The sequence below is a fragment of the Palaemon carinicauda genome, chromosome 4 (assembly GCF_036898095.1).
Source record: "Palaemon carinicauda isolate YSFRI2023 chromosome 4, ASM3689809v2, whole genome shotgun sequence".
In the NCBI taxonomy this organism is placed as follows: Eukaryota; Metazoa; Arthropoda; class Malacostraca; order Decapoda; family Palaemonidae; genus Palaemon; species Palaemon carinicauda.
The window spans coordinates 52,603,024-52,629,754 of NC_090728.1; the positions used below are offsets into that span (position 1 = coordinate 52,603,024).

A 26,731-nucleotide genomic window follows, 5' to 3' on the forward strand; every position below is an offset into this window, starting at 1 on the left:
AGTGGCTTTTTCTGTAGAAAAAAACCGATGTTCTTACTGAAGGCATGAGGTTCACTGACCCTTTTAGCCGAAACCAAGCACACTAGGAAAAGTGTCTTGAGGGTGAGATCCTTCAGGGAGGCTGAATGTAATGGCTCAAACCTGTCTGACATGAGGAACCTTATGACCACGTCTAAGTTCCATCCAGGAGTTGCCAAACGACGTTCCTTAGAGGTCTCGAAAGACTTAAGGAGATCTTGGAGATCTTTATTGTTGGAAAGATCTAAGCCTCTATGTCGAAAGACCGAAGCCAACATGCTCCTGTAGCCCTTAATCGTGGGAGCTGAAAGGGAGCGAACCTTTCTCAGATGTAAAAGAAAATCTGCGATTTGGGCTACAGAGGTACTGGACGAGGACACAGATGCTGACTTGCACCAGTCTCAAAAGACTTCCCACTTCGACTGGTATACTCTAATGGTAGAAGCTCTCCTCGCTCTTGCAATCGCACTGGCTGCCTCCTTCGAAAAGCCTCGAGCTCTTGAGAGTCTTTCGATAGTCTGAAGGAAGTCAGACGAAGAGCGGGGAGGCTTTGATGGACATTCTTTACGTGGGGCTGACGTAACAGATCTACCCTTAGAGGAAGACTTCTTGGAAAGTCTACCAGCCATTGAAGTACCTCGGTGAACCACTCTCTCGCGGGCCAGAGGGTAGCAACCAACGTCAACCTTGTCCCTTCGTGAGAGGCGAACTTCTGCAGTACCTTGTTGACGATCTTGAATGGTGGGAATGCATATAAGTCCAGAAGAGACCAATCCAGTAGAAACGCGTCTAAGTGGATTGCTTCTGTATCTAGGACTGGAGAGCAATAGATTGGTAACCTTTTGGTCAACGAGGAGGCAAAGAGGTCTATGGTGGGTTGACCCCAAGTAGCCCAAAGACTCTTGCCCACGTCCTTGTGGAGGGTCCATTCCGTGGGTATCACCTGACCCCTCCGACTGAGACAGTCTGCCAAGACGTCCAAGTCCCCCTGGATGAATCTCGTCAACAGGGAGATGCCTCGATTTCTTGACCATAAGAGAAGGTCCCTTGCGATCTCGAGCAGCGTGAAGGAGTGTGTGCCTCCTTGCTTGGAGATGTACGCCAAAGTTGTGGTGTTGTCTGAGTTGACCTCTACCACTTAGTTTCGAAGAAGCTTTCGAATATCATCAAGGCCAAGTGGACTGCTAATAGCTCCTTGCCGTTGATGTGCATGCTCTTCTGACTTGAGGTCCACAGACCCGAGCATTCCCGACCGTCCAGGGTCGCACCCCAACCCAAATCCGACGCGTCTGAGAACAACACGTGGTTTGGGTTCTTGACTGCTAGGGATAGTCCCTCTCTCAGACTGATATTGCTGTCCCACCATTTCAGGCATGCCTTTACTGGTTCGGAGACTGGGAATGATACCGTCTCTAACGTCTTGTCCTAGCTCCAGTGAGAGGCTAGATGGAACCGGAGAGGCAGAAGGTGTAGTCTCCCTAGTGAGACAAACTGCTCCAGGGATGAGAGAGTCCCTACGAGACTGCTCCAACTCCTGACTGAACAAACGTTTTCTTTTCAGCATTAGTTGGACTTCGAGCAGGGCTTGTTCTATTCGGTGGCAGACGGAAAAGCCCGAAAAAAAAACTGGACTGCGAATCTCCATCCCCAAATATAGAATAATCTGGGATGGGATCAGTTGGGACTTTTAGGTTGACCAAAAGTCCCAACTCCCTGGCCAGACTCAACGTCCAATGTAGATCCTGCAGACAGCGAAGACTGGACGATGCTCTGAGAAGCCAGTCGTCCAAGTACAGGGAGGCTCGGATCCCCGATAGATGGAGGGATTTTGCCACATTCCTCATGAGCCTCGTAAACACGAGAGGAGCAGGACTGAGGCCAAAGCACAGGGCTCGAAACTGGTACCCCACATTCCTGTAAACAAACCTCAGAAACGGTTGGGAATCCGGGTGTATAGGAATGTGGAAGTATGCCTCCTGAAGGTCGAGAGAGACCATCCAGTCGCCTTCCATAAATGCTGTCAAGACAGCCTGGTAGACTTCATCGTGAAGTTTGTCTTGACAATGAACACATTGAGCGCACTTGCCTCTTACGTACTCCTGCAGTGAACATGGCTGCCAGATCATTGGAGCCATCCCTGAGGGACTTGTTCCTGCAGAGAACGTGACTGTCAGATCATTGGAGCCATCCCTGAAAGCCTTGTTTATGCATGACATAATTGTACAGCAAAACTTCAAACGCTCGAAAATAGCTCTGAAGTCGACCATAAAATCTTGGAGCGTCTCATGGCCAGGCGCCAGGGAGAGTCTATGAGGTTTGAGAAGTCTATCTGGGCAGAGGCAGGAACTCCCAAGCCGAGAACTTCTCTCGCGTCATATCAGACTCTCGCTCTATAAGCCAGCTTAAAAGTAGGGAAAGCAAAGGCTGTCTCCCCCAAACTCCTCCTGGTGATAAACCAGTCGCCTAGCAAACGTAAAGCTCTCTTAGAAGAGCGAGAGAGCACTAGCTTATAAAACAACGGCTTCGAAGTAGCTAGGCCTAGTGTAAACTCTGACGTTTAGGAGAACGAGGAGCAGCATTTACAAAAAGATCCGGACAAAGATCCTTAAAAATCAGCATGATTTATTTAAAGTCCATAGAGGGCTAAGCAGCTTTAGGCTCCTCTCCGTCTGACAGAGTCCTCAAGGGAATATCAGTAGGAGGGGGAACAGCAACTTCCTCATCTGAAGGAACCTTGTCCGACAATAGCCGAGTCTCAAGCAAGGGAGAGACCTACCGTGGTGGCAATGCTTTACAAGCAGAGTCCACACGCACTGGTGCATTAGTAGCGGACCAGGACGCAACGTCATGTAACTGCTTAACAGTCTGTGAACTGTCAACAACAACAGGTGCGGGAGGACGCTCGGCGTCCACTCGAGACTGTTTTGACTGCCTAGTCTGAGCAGTCAAAACAACTCTAGACTGCGGTAGTTGACGCTCAGCGTCAAAACAAGTCAACTCCGCTGGTTGGCGAACGTCCTGAACGTCAACAGGAGCATTAGGAAGCGGCCTAACGTCCAAATGCGGCTGAAAATCCACGTGACCGCATCGAGTGAGGCTCTACATATCGTGACTGACGTGACTTAGCTACGCCAACGTCAACAGGACGCACAAAGGTTTGTTTGGGCGGCTGAAGGCCAGGATCTCGATGAGATAAACGGCTAGGATCAACGTGAACCTGCTCAGCAGAATAGTCCTCCATAAGAGAGGCAAGCTTATTCTGCATGTCTTGCCGTACAACCCATTTAGGATCAACGGGAATGGTTGCGGTAAGAGACGAGGGTAACGTCTGTGACTGCAAAACCTTGCCTACAAAAAGACTCTCGGAGCCTGTGTTACGCTTTTGTTTAGGCGGCGAGCAGTCTTCCGATGACTGCATAGGGTCAGAGCTGTCCTAATAGTTAAAACCAAGACGCTGGACCTGTCCTGAAAGGACTGACTTTCGCTTAAAGGGCCTCGAAACCTTGTTCCACGGTTTCTTATGCGAAAAGCCTTCGGATGACGAGGAGAAAATCGTCTCTCTCGCCTTATGGTAGGGGTGATCTTGGTGAGATACGCCTGATACCATAGAGGGAACGTCTGTTCGCTGATCAAGGCCTCTCGAACCCATAAGTAGTACGACATTACTTCTCCCCTGGGCTTGGCAGCTTGCAAGAGGTCTCGGACTAGGCGAACGACAGGCACGAACAGACGAACCCTCGGTCGCAACACTGATAACACTTTGCGCAATATCACTTTATCACTACGATTTTCTGTTTTGCACTTATTTCACTGAAATCGAATTTTTTAACAATTCACATTAGGTATGAATAAAACTGATTTCTACCTGAAGCACGCAATTCTACCCTCATCAAAAGGTTATAATTGCGAAATCAGTCGTATAATGTAAGCACATAAATACAAGCAAAAAACAGTAAACATATTTTAAAACTACGTTTTCAATCTCTCACCGTACAGTGCCTTGGGACGAGAATAAAAACTAAAATCGTTTTATCCTTTCTCCCCGTACAGAGACTAGGGACGAGAGTAACTCGAGAACAACGTTACTCGCTTGGGACGAGAATAAAGATCAGAACGTTCTCTCTCCTCTCTCTCTCTCCGTCTCTATCTCTCTCTCTCTCTCTCTCTTGATTTCGCACCGAAGAGAAGAGCCCACTTACGTTTCGTCAATAAACAGGTTATTTGACCAAAGGAAAAAACTGAAAGGTTTTTCAATTAAAAAGTTCCTTTAAAATAGAATTTAAAACATTTAAGCTTTGAAAGAAGAATGAACAAAACGTCAGAATCGATTTACTCTTTCTGCAAAGTGAAACCGTGATACTCTCTCTCTCTATCGTAACGATAGAGCGCAAACTGCGTAGCATAAATAAACTAAACGTTAGTTCATCTTTGAAACAGTACGAAGACTATTCAAAGAAAATCATTCATAAAATATCTACTAAAAATTATTCATTTAAAAAGTTTTAAATCATTAGCTCTGTAAAAGTTATTTACGATTGAAAGGGCTCAACGTTGTTTAACTTCGGTTTCCAAGTTAGGACCGCCTACTCTCAGGAAAGGTCGCATATAAACAAATCATTAAAATTTATCTTGATGTTTATTATAAATGGAAAGCTAATCGAAGAGGCCTAATAAAGGCGGTTGAGATATAAAATATATAGAGGAAAAATGTTATTTTTATTAGTAAAATAAATTTTTGAATATACTTACCCGATAATCATGTAGCTGTCAACTCCGTTGCCCGACAGAATTCTATGGAGGGATACGCCAGCTATCACAATACTAGAAGGGGGTGTACTTACCAGCGCCACCTGTGGCCAGGTACTCAAGTACTTCTTGTAGACACCTCCTCAATTATTCCTCGGTCCACTGGTTCTCTATGGGGAGGAAGGGAGGGTCGATTAAATCATGATTATCGGGTAAGTATATTCAAAAATTTATTTTACTAATAAAAATAACATTTTTCAATATTAAACTTACCCGATAATCATGTAGCTGATTCACACCCAGGGGGGTGGGTGAAAACCAGTGTACAAGATTAAAGGATAGCTAAGTATCCCATATTTCATATAACAGTTATCTCAAATAACAATGAAATAATAAGTACCTGGTAAGGAAGTCGAATTGAACCGTTACTCTGCCTCTTTTTTAAGTTCGTCTTCCTTACTGAGCGCAGCGTTCCTCTTGGAGGCTGAATCAACCCAAAGGTGCTAAAGTATATAGGGTTGCAACCCCTACTAAAGGACCTCTACAAAACCTCTAACCCAGGCGCTTCTCAAGAATGAATAGACCACCCGCCAAATCAAAAGGATGCGGAAGGCTTCTTAGCCTACCGTAACAACCATAAAAACAACAATAAAAGCATTCAAGAGAAAGGTTAAAAAAGGTTATGGGATTAAGGGAATGTAGTGGCTGAGCCCTCACCTACTACTGCACTCGCTGCTACGAATGGTCCCAGGGTGTAGCAGTTCTCGTAAAGAGACTGGACATCTTTAAGATAAAATGATGCAAACACTGACTTGCTCCTCCAATAGGTTGCATCCATTATGCTCTGCAGAGAACGGTTTTTATTAAAGGCCATCGAAGTAGCTACGGCTCTTACTTCGTGGGTCCTTACCTTCAGCAATGCAAGGTCTTCCTCCTTTAAGTGAGAATGGGCTTCTCTAATCAGAAGCCTTATATAATACGAAACCCCGTTCTTGGACATGGGCCTCGAAGGTTTCTTGATGGCACACCATAAGGCTTCTGACTGTCCTCGAATAGGTTTAGACCTCTTAAGATAATATTTGAGAGCTCTGACAGGGCAAAGAACTCTCTCTAGTTCGTTACCTACCATGTTGGAGAGGCTAGGTATTTCAAACGATCTAGGCCAAGGACGTGAAGGAAGCTCGTTCTTTGCTAGGAATCCGAGCTGAAAAGAACATGTTGCAGAGTCGGTCGTGAAACCAATGTTCTTGCTGAAGGCATGAACCTCACTGACTCTCTTAGCTGTTGCAAGGCAGACGAGAAAAAGAGTCTTGAGGGTAAGGTCCTTGAAGGAAGCTGACTGGAGAGGTTCGAACCTAGATGACATAAGGAACCTTAAGACTACGTCTAGGTTCCAGCCTGGAGTGGATAGACGACGCTCTTTAGACGTCTCAAAAGACTTAAGAATGTCTTGAAGGTCCTTGTTGGAAGAAAGGTCCAAACCTCTGTGGCGGAGAACTGAAGCCAACATACTCCTATACCCTTTAATCGTAGGGGCTGAAAGGGATCTCTCATTCCTAAGATGTAGAAGGAAGTCAGCTATTTGGGTCACAGAGGTATTGGTAGAGGATATTGAATTGGCTCTACACCAGCTTCGGAAGACTTCCCACTTAGATTGGTAGACTCTACGAGTGGAAACCCTTCTTGCTCTGGCAATCGCACTGGCTGCCTCCTTCGAAAAGCCTCTAGCTCTAGCGAATCTTTCGACAGTCTGAAGGCAGTCAGCCGAAGAGCGTGGAGGTTTGGGTGCAACCTGTCTACGTGAGGTTGACGTAGAAGGTCCACTCTTAGAGGTAGAGTCCTGGGGATGTCGACTAGCCATTGAAGTACCTCTGTGAACCATTCTCTTGCAGGCCAAAGGGGAGCAACCAGCGTCAGCCGTGTCCCTTCGTGCGAGATGAATTTCTGCAGAACTTTGTTTATTATCTTGAACGGTGGGAATGCATAAAGGTCGAGATGGGACCAGTTCAGTAGAAAAGCATCCACATGAACTGCTGCAGGGTCTGGAACAGGGGAACAGTACAGCGGAAGTCTCTTGGTTATGGAGGTGGCAAACAGATCTATGGTAGGTTGACCCCACAAGGTCCAAAGTCTGTTGCACACACTCTTGTGGAGGGTCCATTCCGTGGGAATGACCTGATTCCTTCTGCTTAGGCGATCTGCTGAGACGTTCATATTGCCCTGAATGAACCTCGTGACCAGAGTGAGGTTTAGACCTCTTGACCAAATGAGGAGGTCCCTTGCGATCTCGAATAGGCTCCTCGAATGGGTCCCTCCTTGCTTGGAGATGTAAGCCAAGGCTGTGGTGTTGTCTGAGTTCACCTCCACCACTTTGCCTAGCAGGAGGGACTTGAAGTTCAGCAGGGCTAAATGAACTGCTAGTAGCTCCTTGCAGTTGATGTGGAGCAATCCCTGTTCCTCGTTCCACGTTCCCGAGCATTCCCGTCCGTTCAAGGTCGCACCCCAGCCCGAGTCCGATGCATCTGAGAAGAGATGAAGATTGGGGGTCTGAATAGCCAACGATAGGCCCTCCCTGAGAAGGAGATTGTTCTTCCACCACAGGAGAGTGGTCTTCATCTCTTGGGTGATTGGGATAGAGACCGCTTCGAGAGTCGAACCCTTGTCCCAATGAGCTGCAAGATGGAATTGAAGAGGGCGGAGGTGGAGTCTCCCTAGCTCGACGAACAGGGCCAGTGATGAAAGGGTCCCTGTGAGACTCATCCACTGTCTCACCGAGCAACTGCTCCTCTTCAGCATGCTCATGATGCACTCTAGGGCTTGGCTTATCCTGGGGGCCGATGGAAAAGCCCGAAAATCCTGACTCCGAATCTCCATTCCCAGGTACACAATGGATTGGGAGGGAATGAGCTGAGACTTTTCTATGTTGACTAACAGACCTAGTTGTCTGATTAAGTCCAAAGTCCAGTTGAGATTCTCCAGACAGCGACGACTCGTGGAGGCTCTCAACAGCCAGTCGTCTAAGTAGAGGGAGGCTCTGATGTCCGACAAGTGTAGGAATTTTGCTATATTCCTCATCAGATGAGTGAACACCATAGGAGCTGTGCTTAGGCCAAAACACAGGGCTTGGAATTGGTAGACAACCTTTCCAAAAACGAATCTCAGGAAAGGTTGGGAGTCTGGATGAATAGGAACGTGAAAGTAGGCATCTTTCAAGTCCAACGAGACCATCCAGTCCTCCTGTCTGACCGCTGCTAGGACCGACTTCGTCGTCTCCATCGTGAACGTCTGCTTGGTGACATACGCGTTGAGCGCGCTGACGTCCAGCACCGGTCTCCAACCTCCTGTCTTCTTGGCCACAAGAAAGAGACGGTTGTAGAAGCCCGGGGATTGATGGTCCCGGACTATAACCACTGCCTTCTTCTGCACAAGTAGCGACACCTCCTGGTGTAATGCTAGCCTCTTGTCCTCTTCTTTGTAGTTGGGAGAGAGGTTGATGGGAGATGTGGTCAGAGGTGGTTTGAGGCAGAATGGAATCCTGTAACCGTCCCTCAGCCAACTGACAGACTGGGCGTCTGCACCTCTCTTCTCCCAGGCTCGCCAGAAGATCTTGAGTCTGGCTCCTACTGCTGTCTGGAGATGCGGAGAGTCAGTTTTTTCCTTTAGATGTCTTGGAGCCTTTCCTAGACTTGCTCCTGTAAGAGTCTGGGCGGGAGCTTCCTCGGCTGGGGGCTCTACCACGAAAGGGCGGTATGAACCAACCTCGTAGCAGGGGTATCAGCCACTGGGGAGCGATAAGTCTTGGGGACTGAGGTAGCAACCTTAGACTTACGAGCCGATGAGGCTACAAGATCGTGTGTGTCCTTTTGTATCAGGGCAGCAGACAATTCCTTAACCAGCTCTTCGGGGAAGAGGAACTTCGAGAGCGGTGCAAAAAGGAGTTGTGACCTTTGACAAGGTGTAATGCTGGAGGAAAGGAAGGTACACAGCTGTTCCCTTTTCTTCAAAACCCCTGATACAAACATCGACGCAAGCTCACCAGATCCATCCCTAATGGCCTTATCCATGCAGGACATTAATAGCATGGCAGAATCCTTGTCCGCAGGAGAGGTCTTCTTGCTGAGGGCCCCCAGGCACCAGTCTAGAAAGTTGAACATCTCAAATGCTCTAAATACTCCCTTCAGTAAGTGATCCAGGTCTGAGAAGGTCCAGCAAACCTTAGAGCGCCTCATTGCAGTTCTCCGAGGCGAGTCTACCAGACTTGAGAAGTCAGCCTGGGCAGAGGCAGGTACTCCCAAGCCTGGTGCTTCTCCTGTGGCATACCAAACGCTCGCTTTCGAAGTGAGCTTAGTCGGAGGGAACATGAAAGAAGATTTGCCAAGGTGTTGCTTAGTCTGCAGCCACTCCCCTAAGATCCTAAACGCTCTCTTAGAGGACCTTGCTAGGACTAGCTTAGTATAGGAGGACTTAGCTTGTTGTATGCCCAGCGAAAACTCAGATGGTGGAGAGCGGGGAATAGCAGAGACAAAGTGGTCTGGGTAAACCTCCCTAAGCAGAGCCAAGACCTTACGAAAGTCAATAGACTGTGGAGAAGGCTTGGATTCATCCACGTCTGACGAGGGATCAAGGTGTGCCGCCTCATCATCAGATGCCTCATCACCAGAGTGTAGCGAAGAGATCGGACAAGAATGCTGAACAGCAGAGTCAGAACGAGTAGGAACAATCTTAGTGGTTTCCTCTTCAAGTAACTGTTGAGGGAAAACCTGAGGCTCAGACTGCAAAGGCTGAATAAAAGACGAAGCAGAAGGAAGGCGCATGGGTGGAGGAGGCTGACTCCTAGCATGAGTGGTTGAACCCAAGGGTTGCGCTTGCTGAGCTGTTGGTGGAAGCGGAGTAGCAAGCTCCTGTTCCTGTGGTGTGAGCGGAGCGCGATGAGGTAGAGGCTGCGCAGAACAAGGTAAATGTCTCGCAAGCTGAGGCTCCTGAGGCGCAAGGCTAAGGTGTAGTTGTGCTTGCCTTGTGGAGGGTTGAGCTCGCTGCAGCGAGAGCTGAGGAGACTGACTCATGGACGGGAGAGGTTGTTGAACCTCAACCGAGTGTTGCACCACTGGTGGAGCAGCGAGTGGAGGCGGAGGAAGAGAGGTATAATCCTCCTGATCCCATTGTAAAGGTTGCCTTAAAGAAGGCGGAGGCTGAACACCACTGGGAACAGCAAACTCAGAACGAGGCTCAACATCGTACGCCTGGCAGGTGGTACTGCGATCAGGCGGAGCGAGCGCAGGCGGAGCGAGCGCAGGCGGAGCGAGCGCAGGCGGAGGGAGTGTAGGCGGAGGCGGAGGAGCAACACTCTCAGCCCGACACTCACGCATCAAGTCCGAAAGCTGTGCTTGCATGGACTGTAGAAGAGTCCACTTGGGGTCGGCAGAAACTACAGTAGGCTGAGGTAAAGCCTTAACAGTCGAGCTCTGTTGTGGCAGAACCTTACTCCTCTTGGGCGGAGTGCAGTCGACAGATGACTGCGGCGAGTCAGAGCTGAGCCAATGACTGCAACCTGGCTGAGCACTCGCGGACTGGACTCTGCGTTTAAGTGGTCTCGAGACCTGAGACCAACGTTTCTTCCCTGACAGTTGATCAGCGGACGAGAAAAAGACGGGCTCAATCGTCTGCAGGTGGGAGTGACGGTCTTTGGAAGACACGCCCGCAACCACCGAGGATACTTCTGTGTGCCTAACAAGGCCTGCCGAACCCTATGCCCTTCGACATTGCTTCTCCCCTGGGCTTGGGAGCTTGCAAGAGGTCCCGGACTGGGAGGACGACTGGCTCGCACAGAAGTATCCTCACGCACCACACTGGCACTGATACTAGCACTTGGCACTGCACTGACACTAGCACTCGTCACAGCACTAGCACTAATTCCACCCACTGCACTCTTGACCTTAAGTTCCTTGACTTCGGCCATCAGAGACTTATGATCACTTACCACTGACTCTACTTTATCGCCTAAGGCCTGAATAGCACGCAAAACAACAGACATATCAGGCGGAGGGCAAACAGTAGGTTCGGGGGTAGCCACTACAGGGGTAGGAAAAGGTAGGGGATCATGAGGTGAGGAAAAAAGTGAAGAGTGAGAAGAACTCCTCCTAACTCTACCTCTCTCTAACTTAGATGAATATTTCAAAAGACGGACAAATTCCAGTTCCGAAAGTCCGGCGCATTCCTCACATCGATTTTCTAACTGACAGGGCCTGTCCCTACAGTCAGAACAAGCGGTGTGAGGATCTACCGAGGCCTTCGGAATACGCCTATTGCAAGACCTACATCGTCTATGGGAGGGGGCTTGCGAAATGTCAGACATCTTGAATCCAAAGAGTTAGCCAAAGGGGGTTCCAAAATCAAGCAAAAGATCGTTAACCGTTAATCAGGACTATATAAAAGCTATCTAGCTAATATAAGAAGGTTTCCAGTAAAGCGACAGCCGAAATCTGAGAGAATACTTCACCAATTAGCCGTGAAAAAACTCGAAGATCATAAGCGTATCCCAGAACGTCTTGCCGGAAGCACGACAGAGGAATAATTGAGGAGGTGTCTACAAGAAGTACTTGAGTACCTGGCCACAGGTGGCGCTGGTAAGTACACCCCCTTCTAGTATTGTGATAGCTGGCGTATCCCTCCATAGAATTCTGTCGGGCAACGGAGTTGACAGCTACATGATTATCGGGTAAGTTTAATATTGAAAATCTATAATTAATTTATAACGTGATAAGATAATTGCTAAAAGCCTAAAACACACTTCCGTACTAAGGGAAGGGTCGGCCATTTAAAAGTCAAAGAAAGTCAAAAAAACAATCCAAAGTCATCAATAATTAAATCTATCCAAAAACGAGTTCAAGATTTAAGTTGAAGATAAAACACCTGCACTGCGAAAGCTCAAACCAAAATGAAGTACTTCACCAAATATGTTGAGAAAACTCCAGGTTCTACAGCGAGTAATGATACGTCTTGTCGTCAAGGTCGACAGAGAAGAATTGAAGGGTTTGTTTACATGCAAGAGTGGTATCTGGCCGATAGTTGGCGCTGGTGGGCACACCCGCAACCTTCATAGCGATCGCTCGCGAGTTTTTTGAGTGTGTTTTCTGTCGAGCCGCTGAGTAGCAGCTATTATATATTCACCGGCTAAGTTAAATATTTAAAACATTCTTTTAATGAGCAAAATCACAATAATAACAGACTAATATAAATGCAAATACACTACTTAAGAGAAAAGAAAATGAAGTCTTACTCAGCTCCTGCTGTCATTCCAGTGATTTGAGTAAAGTTTTCATCAAACTGGAACACTAGACCATGGAAACGAGAGACAAATTTGATTCCTTATGACAATTATATATAAAATAGGCCTATACATTACAATACAGTACAGTATTATTATTTCTCCCTTTTTATAAACTATCCCTGAGCTTTTAAATTAAGAAACCAATCGCCAACATACAGAGACTAATCATATGATAGATCTACTAAGAACAACATAACTGGGATTAAGCAATGACCTTATCTTCATCATCTATATACAGTGATGTCTCAGCATACGGTTTCGTATGCTGATTTTTTCGTATCCTGAGTCGCGTTTTACGTGTAAATAGCCTAATCCGTTCCAAGCCTTACGAAAAAACACCTTTTCTTTCATAAACACGCTAAACTGTAGTAATAAACATGCAATGCAGCCATTTCTATCATTCAATAATTAACCCAACCATTAAAAACAGTCTAATCCATTCCAGAAACCACCATGAGATTATTCAATAATGTAGTTATAGCCTAGTTATCCCCTCCAAGCCCTAAGAAAACGGTCCGTTTTCTTTACTACTGTATAAAAGTTACAGTTCTGTATGTAAAGCATTTGGATCAGTGAAGGTGTATTGTTACCTGTACACCTAAATTAAGGGTTGATACCCTGAAAAAAAAAAGGTACTGTACTCTCGGCGATGAGTTGGGATCTCGTAAGCTTTTCGTATCCTGAAAATTTTTTTGTATACTGGGGCATAAAAATCTTTGTATCGCTTTTCGTACCCTGAATTTTTCTTAAGCAGAAACTTTCGTATCCAGAGGTATCACTGTATATTAGTTTAAAGCATCCCCCAAGTCATATTCATAGTTTTTTGTAAAGTTTGCAAGATTGATTTGCTTTTAGAATGAGAAGTAGGTGTAATGTACAATTAGACTGATCAAGGTAAACTTGAAAGTTGTTTTATTTAACAGTTGTTTAACCCTTTTACCCCCAGGCTATTTGGAAATTTCCAACCCTTAACCCCCAGGGGGTTATTTTTTTCCCAGCACATTTTGCAGTATATTTTTTTTAAATTGCTCTAACAGACTCAATTTTTGTCATAGAGAGGTCAGGTTGGTCTCATTCTCTTGGAAAATGCCTGAATTTTCTCAAAAAATTATCAAAAATATGAAAAAATAAAAATTTTATAGCATTTTTTTGCAAGGACGTACCAGTACGTCCATGGGGGTAAAGGGATGGCTTTTGTGAAACGTACCAGTACGTCCTTTGGGGGTAAAAGGGTTAAGAGACCATAAAAAATGGATGAAAAGCAAAGGGCAGAAGGCAACGTGTAACACACGACAAACCATTCGTCCTATACCTTCAGGATGAATGAGCAAAGATGAAAGAATTGATAACAGTTTAACTGGCATTAAAGCTTCAGAGAAAATTAACTAGATTTTTTATATTCATCAATACTGCATTATCATTATCAAGTATATTTCTAATGCTGTTGCTTTTTGGAAGAAGTTTAACTGGCATGAAAGAATTGATAAGTTTAACTCGCATTAAAGCTTAGAGGAAATTGACTGGATTTTTTATATCTATCATTACTGTATTATCATTATCAAGTACAGTATATTTCTATTTGAAATACATCCTTCTCTAATGATAGATAAAGGAAAACAATTGCAGTTTTAGGGGCATTCACTCTACTATAAATGCTTTTTTATTCTAATATTTTTTTTCAGCAGGTAAATGACAAAAGAAAGTCCAAAATGACATGAAACAATATACAGTATTACTGTCCTTAGATTTTTACAAATACACTGAATACTGTATAGTATATTATCTTTCATTTGAATGAGGTTCATAATTTCATTAGCAACTTACCATATTTTCAAAAGAGAGTGGAATGACATTTTCTCTAGATGGAGTGTAATATGATTCTCCACCTACTGAGGATACAGGTGATGGGAGACCCCCTTTGGTCACGGAAGCCTCCACAGGGATTTCTGGGGGTTTAGCTGCAAGGACGTTAGCACCTAAAAAATTAATATGTTTAAAAACCTAATCTAATCTTCACAATATAACAATATATTTACATGGCCTAATTGTGATTTGTGTGATTCCAAATACTGTAATACTATTACTATTACTACTACTAATCATAATAATAATTATTACTGTATTTTTATTATTACAGGTACTCCTATATTACTACTGTACTGTATTATTGTTTTTAATTCGATACCATTATCATTATACGCCAACTTGTAACCCTAGTTGGAAAATAAAAAAAATAAAAAAATAAAATTCAAACAAGAGTAGATATCCAACACTTCAAGGTAATTTACCTGTTATTTGCAAATCTAGAAGGTGAGTGCCCCACTGGCTTTAAACTGTAATCCTTACTTAGCATTCACAGATACCTTACCATAAACCTAAATTCAGTATGTTTCCTTAATATCTTACAATTCATCTGTAATCTATAACCAAAGAATGCATTATGCACACAGTGAAGTTTGCACTCACATATAAAGAATCACAAAATATAGAGATGTATTTTGTTATTTATTGTATTTTTTGTAGTTGGTTTATTTTCTAATTTGCTATAATTCTTTTTTCATTAAAGCATACTCCCATAACCCTTAGCATCTTGAAAGGATACCATCAATGACCATATGAGTTTCCTCTACAATTTTCAGCAGACAATATAGTTGAACAGAATTCTAGCTTGTACTAAAAGTAAGTTCTTACAAGAGCAAGAGAACAAGCTAGTCAATAATGATGAAGTAATTAATAATAACACACAATAATACAATCCTATTCTGATGGTCTAATAGCCTATAATGATATAAGAAATATCAAAATTTTTTAAGGTAATTTGTAAGTTTCCTAAATATACATACAGTATACCTGAGTCCTGTAACAAGAGTATACTTTCAGTGAAGCTGGATACAGTTGTTAAAACTTTAACAAGGTAGCGGTTAAGTCTGAGATACCACTGAACTCCCACTTTGACATTAAACCTAAGACTTGTTGAGCGGCAGAGGTGGTAAGTGTAGCTTAAAGGACTCAGCTTTGTATACTTGACCCTTTTACCCCCAGGCTATTTGGAAATTTCCAACCCTTAACCCCCAGGGGATTATTTTTTCCCAGCACATTTTGCAGTATATTTTTTTTTTTAAATTGCTCTAACGGCCTTAATTTTTTTCATAGAGAGGTCAGGTTGGTCTCATTCTCTTGGAAAATGCCTGAATTTTCTAAAAAAAATAAAAAATATGAAAAAAAAAATTTTATCGCATTTTTTTGCAATGACGTACCGGTACGTCCATGGGGGTAAAGGGATGGCTTTTATGAAACATACCAGTACGTCCTTTGGGGGTAAGAGGGTTAAAAGCTCACAAATTTTAAAAGTAATTTGTATGCTTCCTAGCTATACAAACCTGAGACATTTAAAAGGTAAATTGTTTCATTATGAACTGGAGACGGTCATTAGCATTGTTCAACGAGTAGTTGAACAACTAATAGAGGTTGTAGGCAAGAAGCCCCGGACCCCTCACCAGTCTAAAACCTTCTCTTTTGATCTTAAGGCCCAGGACTGAGATTTGTGGTTGAGGAGGGAAGATAGATTTAAAGGATTCAGGTTTGTATAGTTAAGAAAAATTATATTTTAATTATAAAATAAATTTTTGAATATACTTACCCGGTGAATATATAATAGCTGCTACTCAGCGGCTCGACAGAAAACACACTCAAAAACTCGCGAGCGATCGCTATGAAGGTTGCGGGTGTAACCACCAGCGCCAACTATCGGCCAGATACCACTCTTGCATGTAAACAAACCCTTCAATTCTTCTCGTCCCGCTGTGTCTCTATTGGGGAGGAAGGGAGGGCCTTTAATTTATATATTCACCGGGTAAGTATATTCAAAAATTTATTTTATAATTAAAATATCATTTTTAAATATTTAACTTAGCCGGTGAATATATAATAGCTGATTCACACCCAAGGCGGTGGGTAGAGACCAGAGTTAATTAAGTTTACAGCGTATAAGCTAAGAGTTTTTGACAGTTATCAATATAACAAAACCAAAATATATAGGTACCTGGTAAGGAGGTTGACTTAGACAATTACTCTGCCTTGTAAGTCTGTCTTCCTCACGAAGCCCAGCGATCCTCTTAGGATGCTGAAAAACTCCCAGGAGCTGAAGTATAAAGGGTTGCAACCCATACTAACAGGACCTCATCAAACCCCTAATCTGGGCGCTCTCAAGAAATGACTTTGACCACCCGCCAAATCAACAAGGATGCGAAAGGCTTCTTAGCCTTCCGTACATCCCAAAAAACATTTCAAGAGACAGATTAAAAAGGATATTGGAATTAGGGTAATGTAGTGGTAGAACCCTTACCCACTACTGCACTCGCTGCAACGAATGGACCCAGTGTGTAGCAGTCCTCGTAAAGAGTCTGGACATCTTTTAAGTAAAATGACGCGAACACTGACTTGCTTCTCCAAAAAGTCGCGTCCATAATACTTTGCAGAGATTTATTTTGCTTGAAGGCCACGGAGGTTGTTATAGTTCTAACTTCGTGCGTCTTAACCTTAAGCAACCATCGGTCTTTCTCATTCAAGTGAGAATGAGCTTCTCGTATTAAAAAATCTGATAAATATGACAAAGCATTCTTTGACATAGGCAATGATGGTTTCTCAACTGAGCACCATAATGCCTCAGATTTATCTCGTAATGACTTAGTACGAGCTAAAAGAGATTTTGACGAAGGAAAAATCTATTTCTGGGGAGACCTGTGACGCCCGGCGAAAAAGTCCTTCTTTGTACTTTTTCTGATATAAATCTTCCAAATATACCAGAGAAAATTAAAAGCATGGAATGCAGAGGTTACAACCCTCGCACGAGCACCTTGTTGGTGTCGTATATCTAACAAGGGCGTTTGTAAAACACTATTCACAGGCTGTCTTCCATTTAGATAATCCCTTCATCAAAGGGGGAGGGCCGTGACAGGCCCTAGAGAATACAGTTGGGTTACCCTACCGACACCTACCACTCGCGCTCACCAGGTGATCCTTCTGATTTGGAACTTGCATACAAGTTGAGTTTTTTGGGCACAGTGTTTTTTCGAAGAGTTTCTCGTTATTTCAACATGACTGACGTTGCTACTTCACCCTTACCAATGTTAAGTACCATAGTTTAATAGAACTTAAGAGCTCTAACAGGACATAATACTCTTTCCAGTTCGTTGCCTACGATCTCTGATAAGCAAGGAATATCAAAAGATTTAGGCCAAGGACGAGAAGGCAGTTCATTTTTTGGCCAGGAAACCAAGTTGAAGTGAACAAGAGGCTTTTTCTGTAGAAAAAACCGATGTTCTTACTGAAGGCGTGAAGTTCACTGACCCTTTTAGCCGAAGCCAAGCACACTAGGAAAAGTGTCTTGAGGGTGAGATCCTTCAGGGAGGCTGAATGTAATGGCTCAAACCTGTCTGACATGAGGAACCTTATGACCACGTCTAAGTTCCATCCAGGAGTTGCCAAACGACGTTCCTTAGAGGTCTCGAAAGACTTAAGGAGATCTTGGAGATCTTTATTGTTGGAAAGATCTAAGCCTCTATGTCGAAAGACCGAAGCCAACATGCTCCTGTAGCCCTTAATCGTGGGAGCTGAAAGGGAGCGAACCTTTCTCAGATGTAAAAGAAAATCTGCGATTTGGGCTACAGAGGTACTGGACGAGGACACAGATGCTGACTTGCACCAGTCTCAAAAGACTTCCCACTTTGACTGGTATACTCTAATGGTAGAAGCTCTCCTCGCTCTTGCAATCGCACTGGCTGCCTCCTTCGAAAAGCCTCGAGATCTTGAGAGTCTTTCGATAGACTGAAGGAAGTCAGACGAAGAGCGGGGGAGGCTTTCATGGACATTCTTTACGTGGGGCTGACGTAACAGATCTACCCTTAGAGGAAGACTTCTTGGAAAGTCTACCAGCCATTGAAGTACCTCGGTGAACCACTCTCTCGCGGGCCAGAGGGTAGCAACCAACGTCAACCTTGTCCCTTCGTGAGAGGCGAACTTCTGCAGTACCTTGTTGACTATCTTGAATGGTGGGAATGCATATAAGTCCAGAAGAGACCAATCCAGTAGAAACGCATTTATGTGGATTGCTTCTGTATCTAGGACTGGAGAGCAATAGATTGGTAACCTTTTGGTCAACGAGGAGGCAAAGAGGTCTATGGTGGGTTGACCCCAAGTAGCCCAAAGACTCTTGCCCACGTCATTGTGGAGGGTCCATTCCGTGGGTATCACCTGACCCCTCCGACTGAGACAGTCTGCCAAGACGTTCAAGTTCCCCTGGATGAATCTCGTCAACAGGGAGATGCCTCGATTTCTTGACCATAAGAGAAGGTCCCTTGCGATCTCGAGCAGCGTGAAGGAGTGTGTGCCTCCTTGCTTGGAGATGTACGCCAAAGTTGTGGTGTTGTCTGAGTTGACCTCTACCACTTAGTTTCAAAGAAGCTTTCGAATATCATCAAGGCCAAGTGGACTGCTAATAGCTCCTTGCCGTTGATGTGCATGCTCTTCTGACTTGAGGTCCACAGACCCGAGCATTCCCGACCGTCCAGGGTCGCACCCCAACCCAAATCCGACGCGTCTGAGAACAACACGTGGTTTGGGTTCTTGACTGCTAGGGATAGTCCCTCTCTCAGACTGATATTGCAATCCCACCATATCAGGCATGCCTTTACTGGTTCGGAGACTGGGAATGATACCGTCTCTAACGTCTTGTCCTAGTTCCAGTGAGAGGCTAGATGGAACCGGAGAGGCAGAAGGTGTAGTCTCCCTAGTGAGACAAACTGCTCCAGGGATGAGAGAGTCCCTACGAAACTGTTCCAACTCCTGACTGAACAAACGTTTTCTTTTCAGCATTAGTTGGACTTCGAGCAGGGCTTGTTCTATTCGGTGGCAGACGGAAAAGCCCGAAAAAAACTGGACTGCGAATCTCCATCCCCAAATATAGAATAATCTGGGATGGGATCAGTTGGGACTTTTAGGTTGACCAAAAGTCCCAACTCCCTGGCCAGACTCAACGTCCAATGTAGATCCTGCAGACAGCGAAGACTGGACGATGCTCTGAGAAGCCAGTCGTCCAAGTACAGGGAGGCTCGGATCCCCAATAGATGGAGGGATTTTGCCACATTCCTCATGAGCCTCGTAAACCCGAGAGGAGCAGGACTGAGGCCAAAGCACAGGGCTCGTTGGTACCCCACATTCCTGTAAACAAACCTCAGAAACGGTTGGGAATCCGGGTGTATAGGAATGTGGAAGTATGCCTCCTGAATGTCGAGAGAGACCATCCAGTCGCCTTCCATAAATGCTGTCAAGACAGCCTGGTAGACTTCATCGTGAAGTTTGACTTGACAATGAACACATTGAGCGCACTTGCCTCTTACGTACTCCTGCAGTGAACATGGCTGCCAGAGAGAACGTGGCTGTCAGATCATAGGAGCCATCCCTGAAAGCCTTGTTTATGCATGACATAATTGTACAGCAAAACTTCAAACGCTCGAAAATAGCTCTGAAGTCGACCATAAAATCTTGGAGCGTCTCATGGCCAGGCGCCAGGGAGAGTCTATGAGGTTTGAGAAGTCTATCTGGGCAGAGGCAGGAACTCCCAAGCCGAGAACTTCTCTCGTGTCATATCAGACTCTCGCTCTATAAGCCAGCTTAAAAGTAGGGAAAGCAAAGGCTGTCTCCCCCAAACTCCTCCTGGTGATAAACCAGTCGCCTAGCAAACGTAACGCTCTCTTAGAAGAGCGAGAGAGCACTAGCTTATGAAACAAAGGCTTCAAAGTAGCTAGGCCTAGTGTAAACTCTGACGTTTAGGCGAACGAGGAGCAGCAGTTACAAAAAGATCCGGACAAAGATCCTTAAAAATCAGTAAGATTTATTTAAAGTCCATAGAGGGCTAAGCAGCTTTAGGCTCCTCTCCGTCTGACAGAGTCCTCAAGGGAATATCAGTAGGAGGGGGAACAGCAACTTCCTCATCTGAAGGAACCTTGTCCGACAATAGCCGAGTCTCAAGCAAGGGAGAGACCTACCGTGGTGGCAATGCTTTACAAGCAGAGTCCACACGCACTGGTGCATTAGTAGCGGACCAGGACGCAACGTCATGTAACTGCTTGACAGTCTGTGAACTGTCAACAACAACAGGTGCGTGAGGACGCACAGCGTCCACTCGAGACTGCTTTGACCGCCTAGTCTGAGCAGTCAAAACAACTCTAGAATGCGGAGGTTGACGCTCAGCGTCAAAACAAGTCAACTCCGATGGTTGGCGAACGTCCTGAACGTCAACAGGAGCATCAGCAAGTGGCCAAACGTCCAAATGCGGCTGAAAATCCACACGAGACCGCATCGAGTGTGGTTCTAAACAACCTGACTGACGTGACTTGGCTACGCCAACGTCAACAGGACACACAAAGGAACGTTTGGGTGGCTGAAGGCCAAGATCTCGATGAGATAAACGGCTAGGCTCAACGGACTTATCGGCAGAATAGTCTTCCATAAGGGAGGCAAGCTTATTCTGCATGTCTTGCCGTACAACCCATTTAGGATCAACGGGAATGGTTGCGGTAAGAGACGAGGGTAACGTCTGTGACTGCAAAACCTTGCCTACAAAAAGACTCTCGGAGTCTGTGCTACGCTTTTGTTTAGGCGGCGAGCAGTCTTCTGATGACTGCATAGGGTCAGAGCTGTCCTAATAGTTAAAACCAGGACGCTGGACCTGTCCTGAAAGGACTGACTTTTGCTTAAAGGGCCTCGAAACCTTGCTCCACGGTTTCTTATGCGAAAAGCCTTCGGATGACGAGGAGAAAATCGTCTCTCTCGCCTTATGGTAGGGGTGATCTTGGTGAGATACGCCTGATACCATAGAGGGAACGTCTGTTCGCTGATCAAGGCCTCTCGAACCCATAAGTCGTACGACATTACTTCTCCCCTGGGCTTGGCAGCTTGCAAGAGGTCCCGGACTAGGCGAACGACAGGCACGAACAGACGAACCCTCGGTCGCAACACTGATAACACTTTGCGCAATATCACTTTATCACTACGATTTTCTGTTTTGCACTTATTTCACTGAAATCGAATTTTTTAACAATTCACATTAGGTATGAATAAAACTGATTTCTACCTGAAGCACGCAATTCTACCCTCATCAAAAGGTTATAATTGCGAAATCAGTCGTATAATGTAAGCACATTAATACCAGCAAAAAACAGTAAACATATTTTAAGATAAAAAGATCAGTGGCTGGGGAAGAGACTAAACACTAGTTCATTCAAAAACTACGTTTTCAATCTCTCACCGTACAGTGCCTTGGGACGAGAATAAAAAACTAAAAACGTTTTATCCTTTCTCCCCGTACAGAGACTAGGGACGAGAGTAACTCGAGAACAACGTTACTCGCTTGGGACGAGATAAAGATTGGAACGTTCTCTCTCCTCTCTCTCCCTCCGTCTCTATCTCTCTCTCTCTCTCTCTCTCTCTCTTGATTTCGCACCGAAGAGAAGAGCCCACTTACGTTTCGTCAAAAAACAGGTTATTTGACCAAAGGAAAAAACTGAAAGGTTTTTCAATTAAAAAGTTCCTTTAAAATAGAATTTAAAACATTTAAGCTTTGAAAGAAGAATGAACAAAACGTCAGAATCGATTTACTCTTTCTGCAAAGTGAAACCGTGATACTCTCTCTCTCTATCGTAACGATAGAGCGCAAACTGCGTAGCATGAATAAACTAAACGTTAGTTCATCTTTGAAACAGTACGAAGACTATTCAAAGAAAATCTTTCATAAAATATCTACTAAAAAATATTCATTTAATAAGTTTTAAATCATTAGCTCTGTAAACGTTATTTACGATTGAAAGGGCTCAACGTTGTTTAACTTCGGTTTCCAAGTTAGGACCGCCTACTCTCAGGAAAGGTCGCATATAAACAAATCATTAAAATTTATCTTGATGTTTATTATAAATGGAAAGCTAATCGAAGAGGCCTAATAAAGGCGGGTGAGATATAAAATATATAGAGGAAAATCTATAATTAATTTATAACGTGATAAGATAATTGCTAAAAGCCTAAACACACTTCCGTACTAAGGGAAGGGTCGGCCATTTAAAAGTCAAGGAAAGTCCAAAAAACAATCCAAAGTCATCAAAAATTAAATCTATCCAAAAACGAGTTCAAGATTTAAGTTGAAGATAAAACACCTGTACTGCAAAAGCTCAAACCAAAATGAAGTACTTCACCAAATATGTTGAGAAAACTCCAGGTTCTACAGCGAGTAATGATACGTCTTGTCGTCAACGTCGACAGAGAAGAATTGAAGGGTTTGTTCACATGCAAGAGTGGTATCTGGCCGATAGTTGGCGCTGGTGGTCACACCCGCAACCTTCATAGCGATCGCTCGCGAGTTTTTGAGTGTGTTTTCTGTCGAGCCGCTGAGTAGCAGCTATTATATATTCACCGGCTAAGTTAAATATTTAAAATTATAAATTATTCAAAAGATTTGTGATTTATCCGCCCGAGAGGGGAGAGAGACAAATGAAGACGATCCAGTCATTCAACCATTCATTCCAGACTTACATCAACATGTTACCATAGACAAGATGCTTTCTGTCCCAAATGGGAGCTAGGCTGGTTACACAACTACATGAGCACCCATCACAGGACCAAGCACAAAGGTGTAGAGGAATTTGTAGATATACTCCCATAAATAAAAGGCCGTAAAGGTGGTCTGATGTTTCCAGATTCCAGCCTTCAGCACTAGGATCACCAAAAGGTTTTTCATGAAAGCTAGGGTGGGACCTATACCCGACTTTGTGAACTCTGGTGTTAGTTGGTACCTCGACCCTATCAGCAGTTGAGACATACACTGTATGGATTGTCTTCAAAGCCCAAAGGAGATTGTGTTCCTTGACACCTCTTTCTTGACCTTGACAGTGTTAACAAAAATTTGCTGAAATGCAGGCCAAAGGTGTCAGGTCTTGTTCACATAGCACCACAGAAACCTCACGGGAAACAGCAACATCTCCTCTCAATCACTACCCCACACTTCATGTAGAGGGAATGGAGAAGGTCTCGAATCTGGGGTCAAGTGCTGACAAGTTTTGAATTTTGGTTATGAACTCTGGCACAAAACTGATCTCCATTCACCCCTCAGTGTTGGTGACTAAATAAGAGAGACTGTGTAACTCTCCTACTCTCTTCACCGATGCTATGACTAGCAAGAAGACAGTTTTGAGAATCAGACATGGCACCAAGCACTGATGAGTTCCTCGGCGACAATGCTACCCTTATGGTAACTTGTTCTAGGAAAAGGGACACCAATGCATACCATCTCTTAAAAACTAAGTTAGCGAACAGGTTTTCTGACTGGTGAACCAGGTGGGTCACAGTCTCACCATGAGAGTTGTAAGTGCCAATGTTTACTAATGGTTTTTCCTGCTGTGGGACAACTCTTGGCACTTTTTCACAGAGGAAGGTTCCTGGTACAGCACTCACTCTCCCATGTGAAGAGATAAAGTATGAGCCATGCATACACAACTTTCGATTGGTCTTACTGGGCTTCTTCGATGTGATCTTTTACATGTTCTTCTCCAAGTAGTAGAAAAGACTCTCTGACAAAGCTGATGCAGAGGAGAAGGACAAACTGTAAGTTTGCCTTCTACAGGGTCGTACAAGCCAATGAACGAGACTCACAATATAAGAGACCACAGGAACTCTATGAAGAGACAACGCAACTAAGTGATACGTCTTAGCACCTCTCTAGGATCAGGAAGACACTGAAGGTAAGAAGAAGGGCAGCACCAATCTCATTCACACTCGCCAGCATCCTTTCTAGGATCAGGAAGAAACAAGATATGAAGGGCAGCACCAATCTCTCTCATACTCGGCAGCACAATAATCATATTTCCATGAAAGCTCACATCGATATCTCAGGATTTCCAACATCCTTAGTATTGTTGCTGCCGTAGTCATACAGTCACATAAGCGAGGGAATATACAGCAAACAAAAATTCAGTCTAATAGGAACAATAATGTGGATATCAGCAGGTTTGCGCAGAATACTGTCACATAGCTACAATTATCAAAAAACCACTGAAAATCATTCCTGCCAATATATCGGGTAGGTGGGGCTTACCAGCTAACCCCCCACTACCCACCATCACCTTGCTAAAAGTTTTAAAAGTCATATCCAGCTTCACTGAAAGCATACTCCTATTAAAGGACAAAGGTTTGTACTCATGTAAAAACAAATAAATTATTTATCAAAATCTGTATGACTCATTAAATTACTAAATGCTTCCAGTAAAGTACTGTATTGTGAAATAAAGCTCCTACTATTGCCTTTTTATTTACTAAACTTTAACGTCTCTTTTCAAGAAAGGAAAAATTTTCAAGAGCCTTAGTAGCCTTAATGACTGTGAGTGATAAATTTAATCAAAACATATCTTTATGTACTCTTACCTTGTGGGGATCCAATGGGAAAGGATCCTACTGGTGTTCCTAAACGAGAGTGTTTTGATCCCATATTCAATGAAGGTGGCGGAGATGGAGTTGAATCTTTAACTTCCAAAGGTGGGGGACTACTACTAGGATTCAACACACGGGAAACTGAGCCACTCGTAAAAGATCTATCTGGTAAGGGGTGACCAGAAGTCCCTTCTGATGACAGAGAATAATGGGAAGGATGACGAATTGCAGATGAAGATGAATTGTTAGGAAATGGAGGGGTTACTGATGGACTAACACTAGCTGCTGGAGGCTTTGGAAAAGTGGGGATAATTGAAGGTCTTGTTGGTGGAGGGACAGCTGGGATAGGCCCCGGAGACCCAGAAAATGGAGGAATAACAGATGAAATGGGTGCAGAAGTTGGGGAAAATGGAGGTAATACAGAGGAGATAGGCACTGGTCCTTGAAATGAAGGAACTGATGTTGGAGCAGGAAAGGTAGATGTTGGATAGGATGGAAGGGCTGTTGGAGGTGGTACAAAAGGGCTGCTAAATGGAGGAGCAGCAGAAGGAGCAAATTTGGGGGGTTGTGCCGACAGCAAAGCTTTTGAGGCAAAGTCACTCTCAGTTTTAACACTTGAAAATGTTGGTGTTGCTGCTGTAGACGGTCTTCCAAAACTAAGAGTCTGATCACTAATGCCAAAAGTTTCATTTAAGTCTATTTCAGGCATTTGATGCTGACTTGCAGGATCTGAAAATAAACAAATACCTATTAACACACCAAGAACTGGAATGCAATGCTCATCACCATTACTTTTTCTCACTACAATCTTTTGTCTTTACACTTTCACACCCTATTTAACAATTTTCTGGAAATTCCTAGTGTTTTTTGCCAAGCTACATTCATATTTGTAACTTTTGTCTTGTCATTTAGCTACAGTTTCAAGCAAAGTCCTACTTCTTACATTTTCCTCTCATTAAATCATTAAAATAAGTCAACAGCATTTCAGAAACCAAATACTTTATTTTCAAAATAGGTTTTGTATTCCATACATACAAACTTCCCATTGACTCTCATGTACTTTATTGTATAAGAGCTATCAATGGTGTCATAACCATCCAATCTAAACAATAGAGCCAATGTTATTTATTTTCCTGTTTTAGTTTAATAGCTGTGATATCATCATCATGTACAGCTATTAATTTCTACAAGGATGATCTTTCCATGGTAGGCAAGGTGTGGGAAGGGTTCTTAGTACATATTGAAACAAGATTTGCATTAAGAACATTCTCAAAATCCTTATGATTCTTGACAGTGTATAGTAAAGCATTCTCATTTGTTTCTCAATGCTTAAACTTTTGCTTTGTATTATAATTGAAGGAAATGTTGGATTATACACTGTAATAAACATCACAAATTTTAGAGTAAATATATTTCTCATAACCATATAAACCTGAGACCTATAGTAGGAGTATAACATAAGTAAAGCTGAAACAACCATTATATTATGCATTGTTTGCATCAATACGTAACTTAATATGCTCCAGCCCCATTAGTCATACAGAGAAAAATGCCAAAATAGCTGGCCATCATCTATTTCTTATATAAATTTCAGAATTGCTACAAATTAGAGTATAATCATTTAACCCCTTTTTTCTAAACATGATCCGGCCTATGACCGTCGATCTATAAAACCTCGATTCACTAAATAATGTTTAAAATAAAGGGGTGTGCGCATGATAACGACCATGCACCATAACTCCCCTATAGTTAGGAATACGGCAGTCTAAGGGGGATCGCAAAGGGGAGTTAGGGCCCCCTTGGGTAAGTAGGTAAGGACACGGCTTGTAGTTTAGGTAAGGTGGGGAAGTTTAGGTTAGATGATGTTCAATTAACGTGTTCATGTCCGTCATAATACAAAGGCTCCTTAAGAAAATAAATTGGCATGGCACTTGCTTACTTTTACCCAATTACATTATAAAGAATTAAGGAAATGGAGCCTTTGTATATCAGCGGCCAGTTCCTCATGTTTGCTTAAAAAATGGACATCAACTGACCTAAACTTCCCCCACCTAACCTGATCTAACCTACAAGACGTGTCCTTATCTACCTACCTACCTAAAGACGGGACTAACAGCCCCCTGCGACCCCCCTTAGACTGCCGTATTCCAAGTTAGCCGTAATCATACA

At 43.8% G+C, this 26,731-nt stretch overlaps 1 protein-coding gene across 3 annotated transcripts in view; it reads right to left on the reverse strand.

Moving 5' to 3' along the window:
- LOC137639952 (phospholipase DDHD2-like) overlaps positions 1-26,731 on the reverse strand; it is a 72,585-nt gene that overhangs the window by 36,440 nt on the left and 9,414 nt on the right. For 2 of the 3 annotated variants that reach the window (XM_068372262.1, XM_068372260.1), the window contains exons 2-3: positions 24,557-25,291; positions 13,916-14,067 (exon numbers count right to left, since the gene is read on the reverse strand). In XM_068372262.1, the coding sequence (XP_068228363.1) occupies positions 13,916-14,067; positions 24,557-25,271 (867 nt within the window). In that variant the 5' untranslated portion in view covers positions 25,272-25,291. The remainder of the gene's footprint in view (positions 1-13,915; positions 14,068-24,556; positions 25,292-26,731) is intronic. The other variant, XM_068372261.1, reaches the window with a different exon arrangement.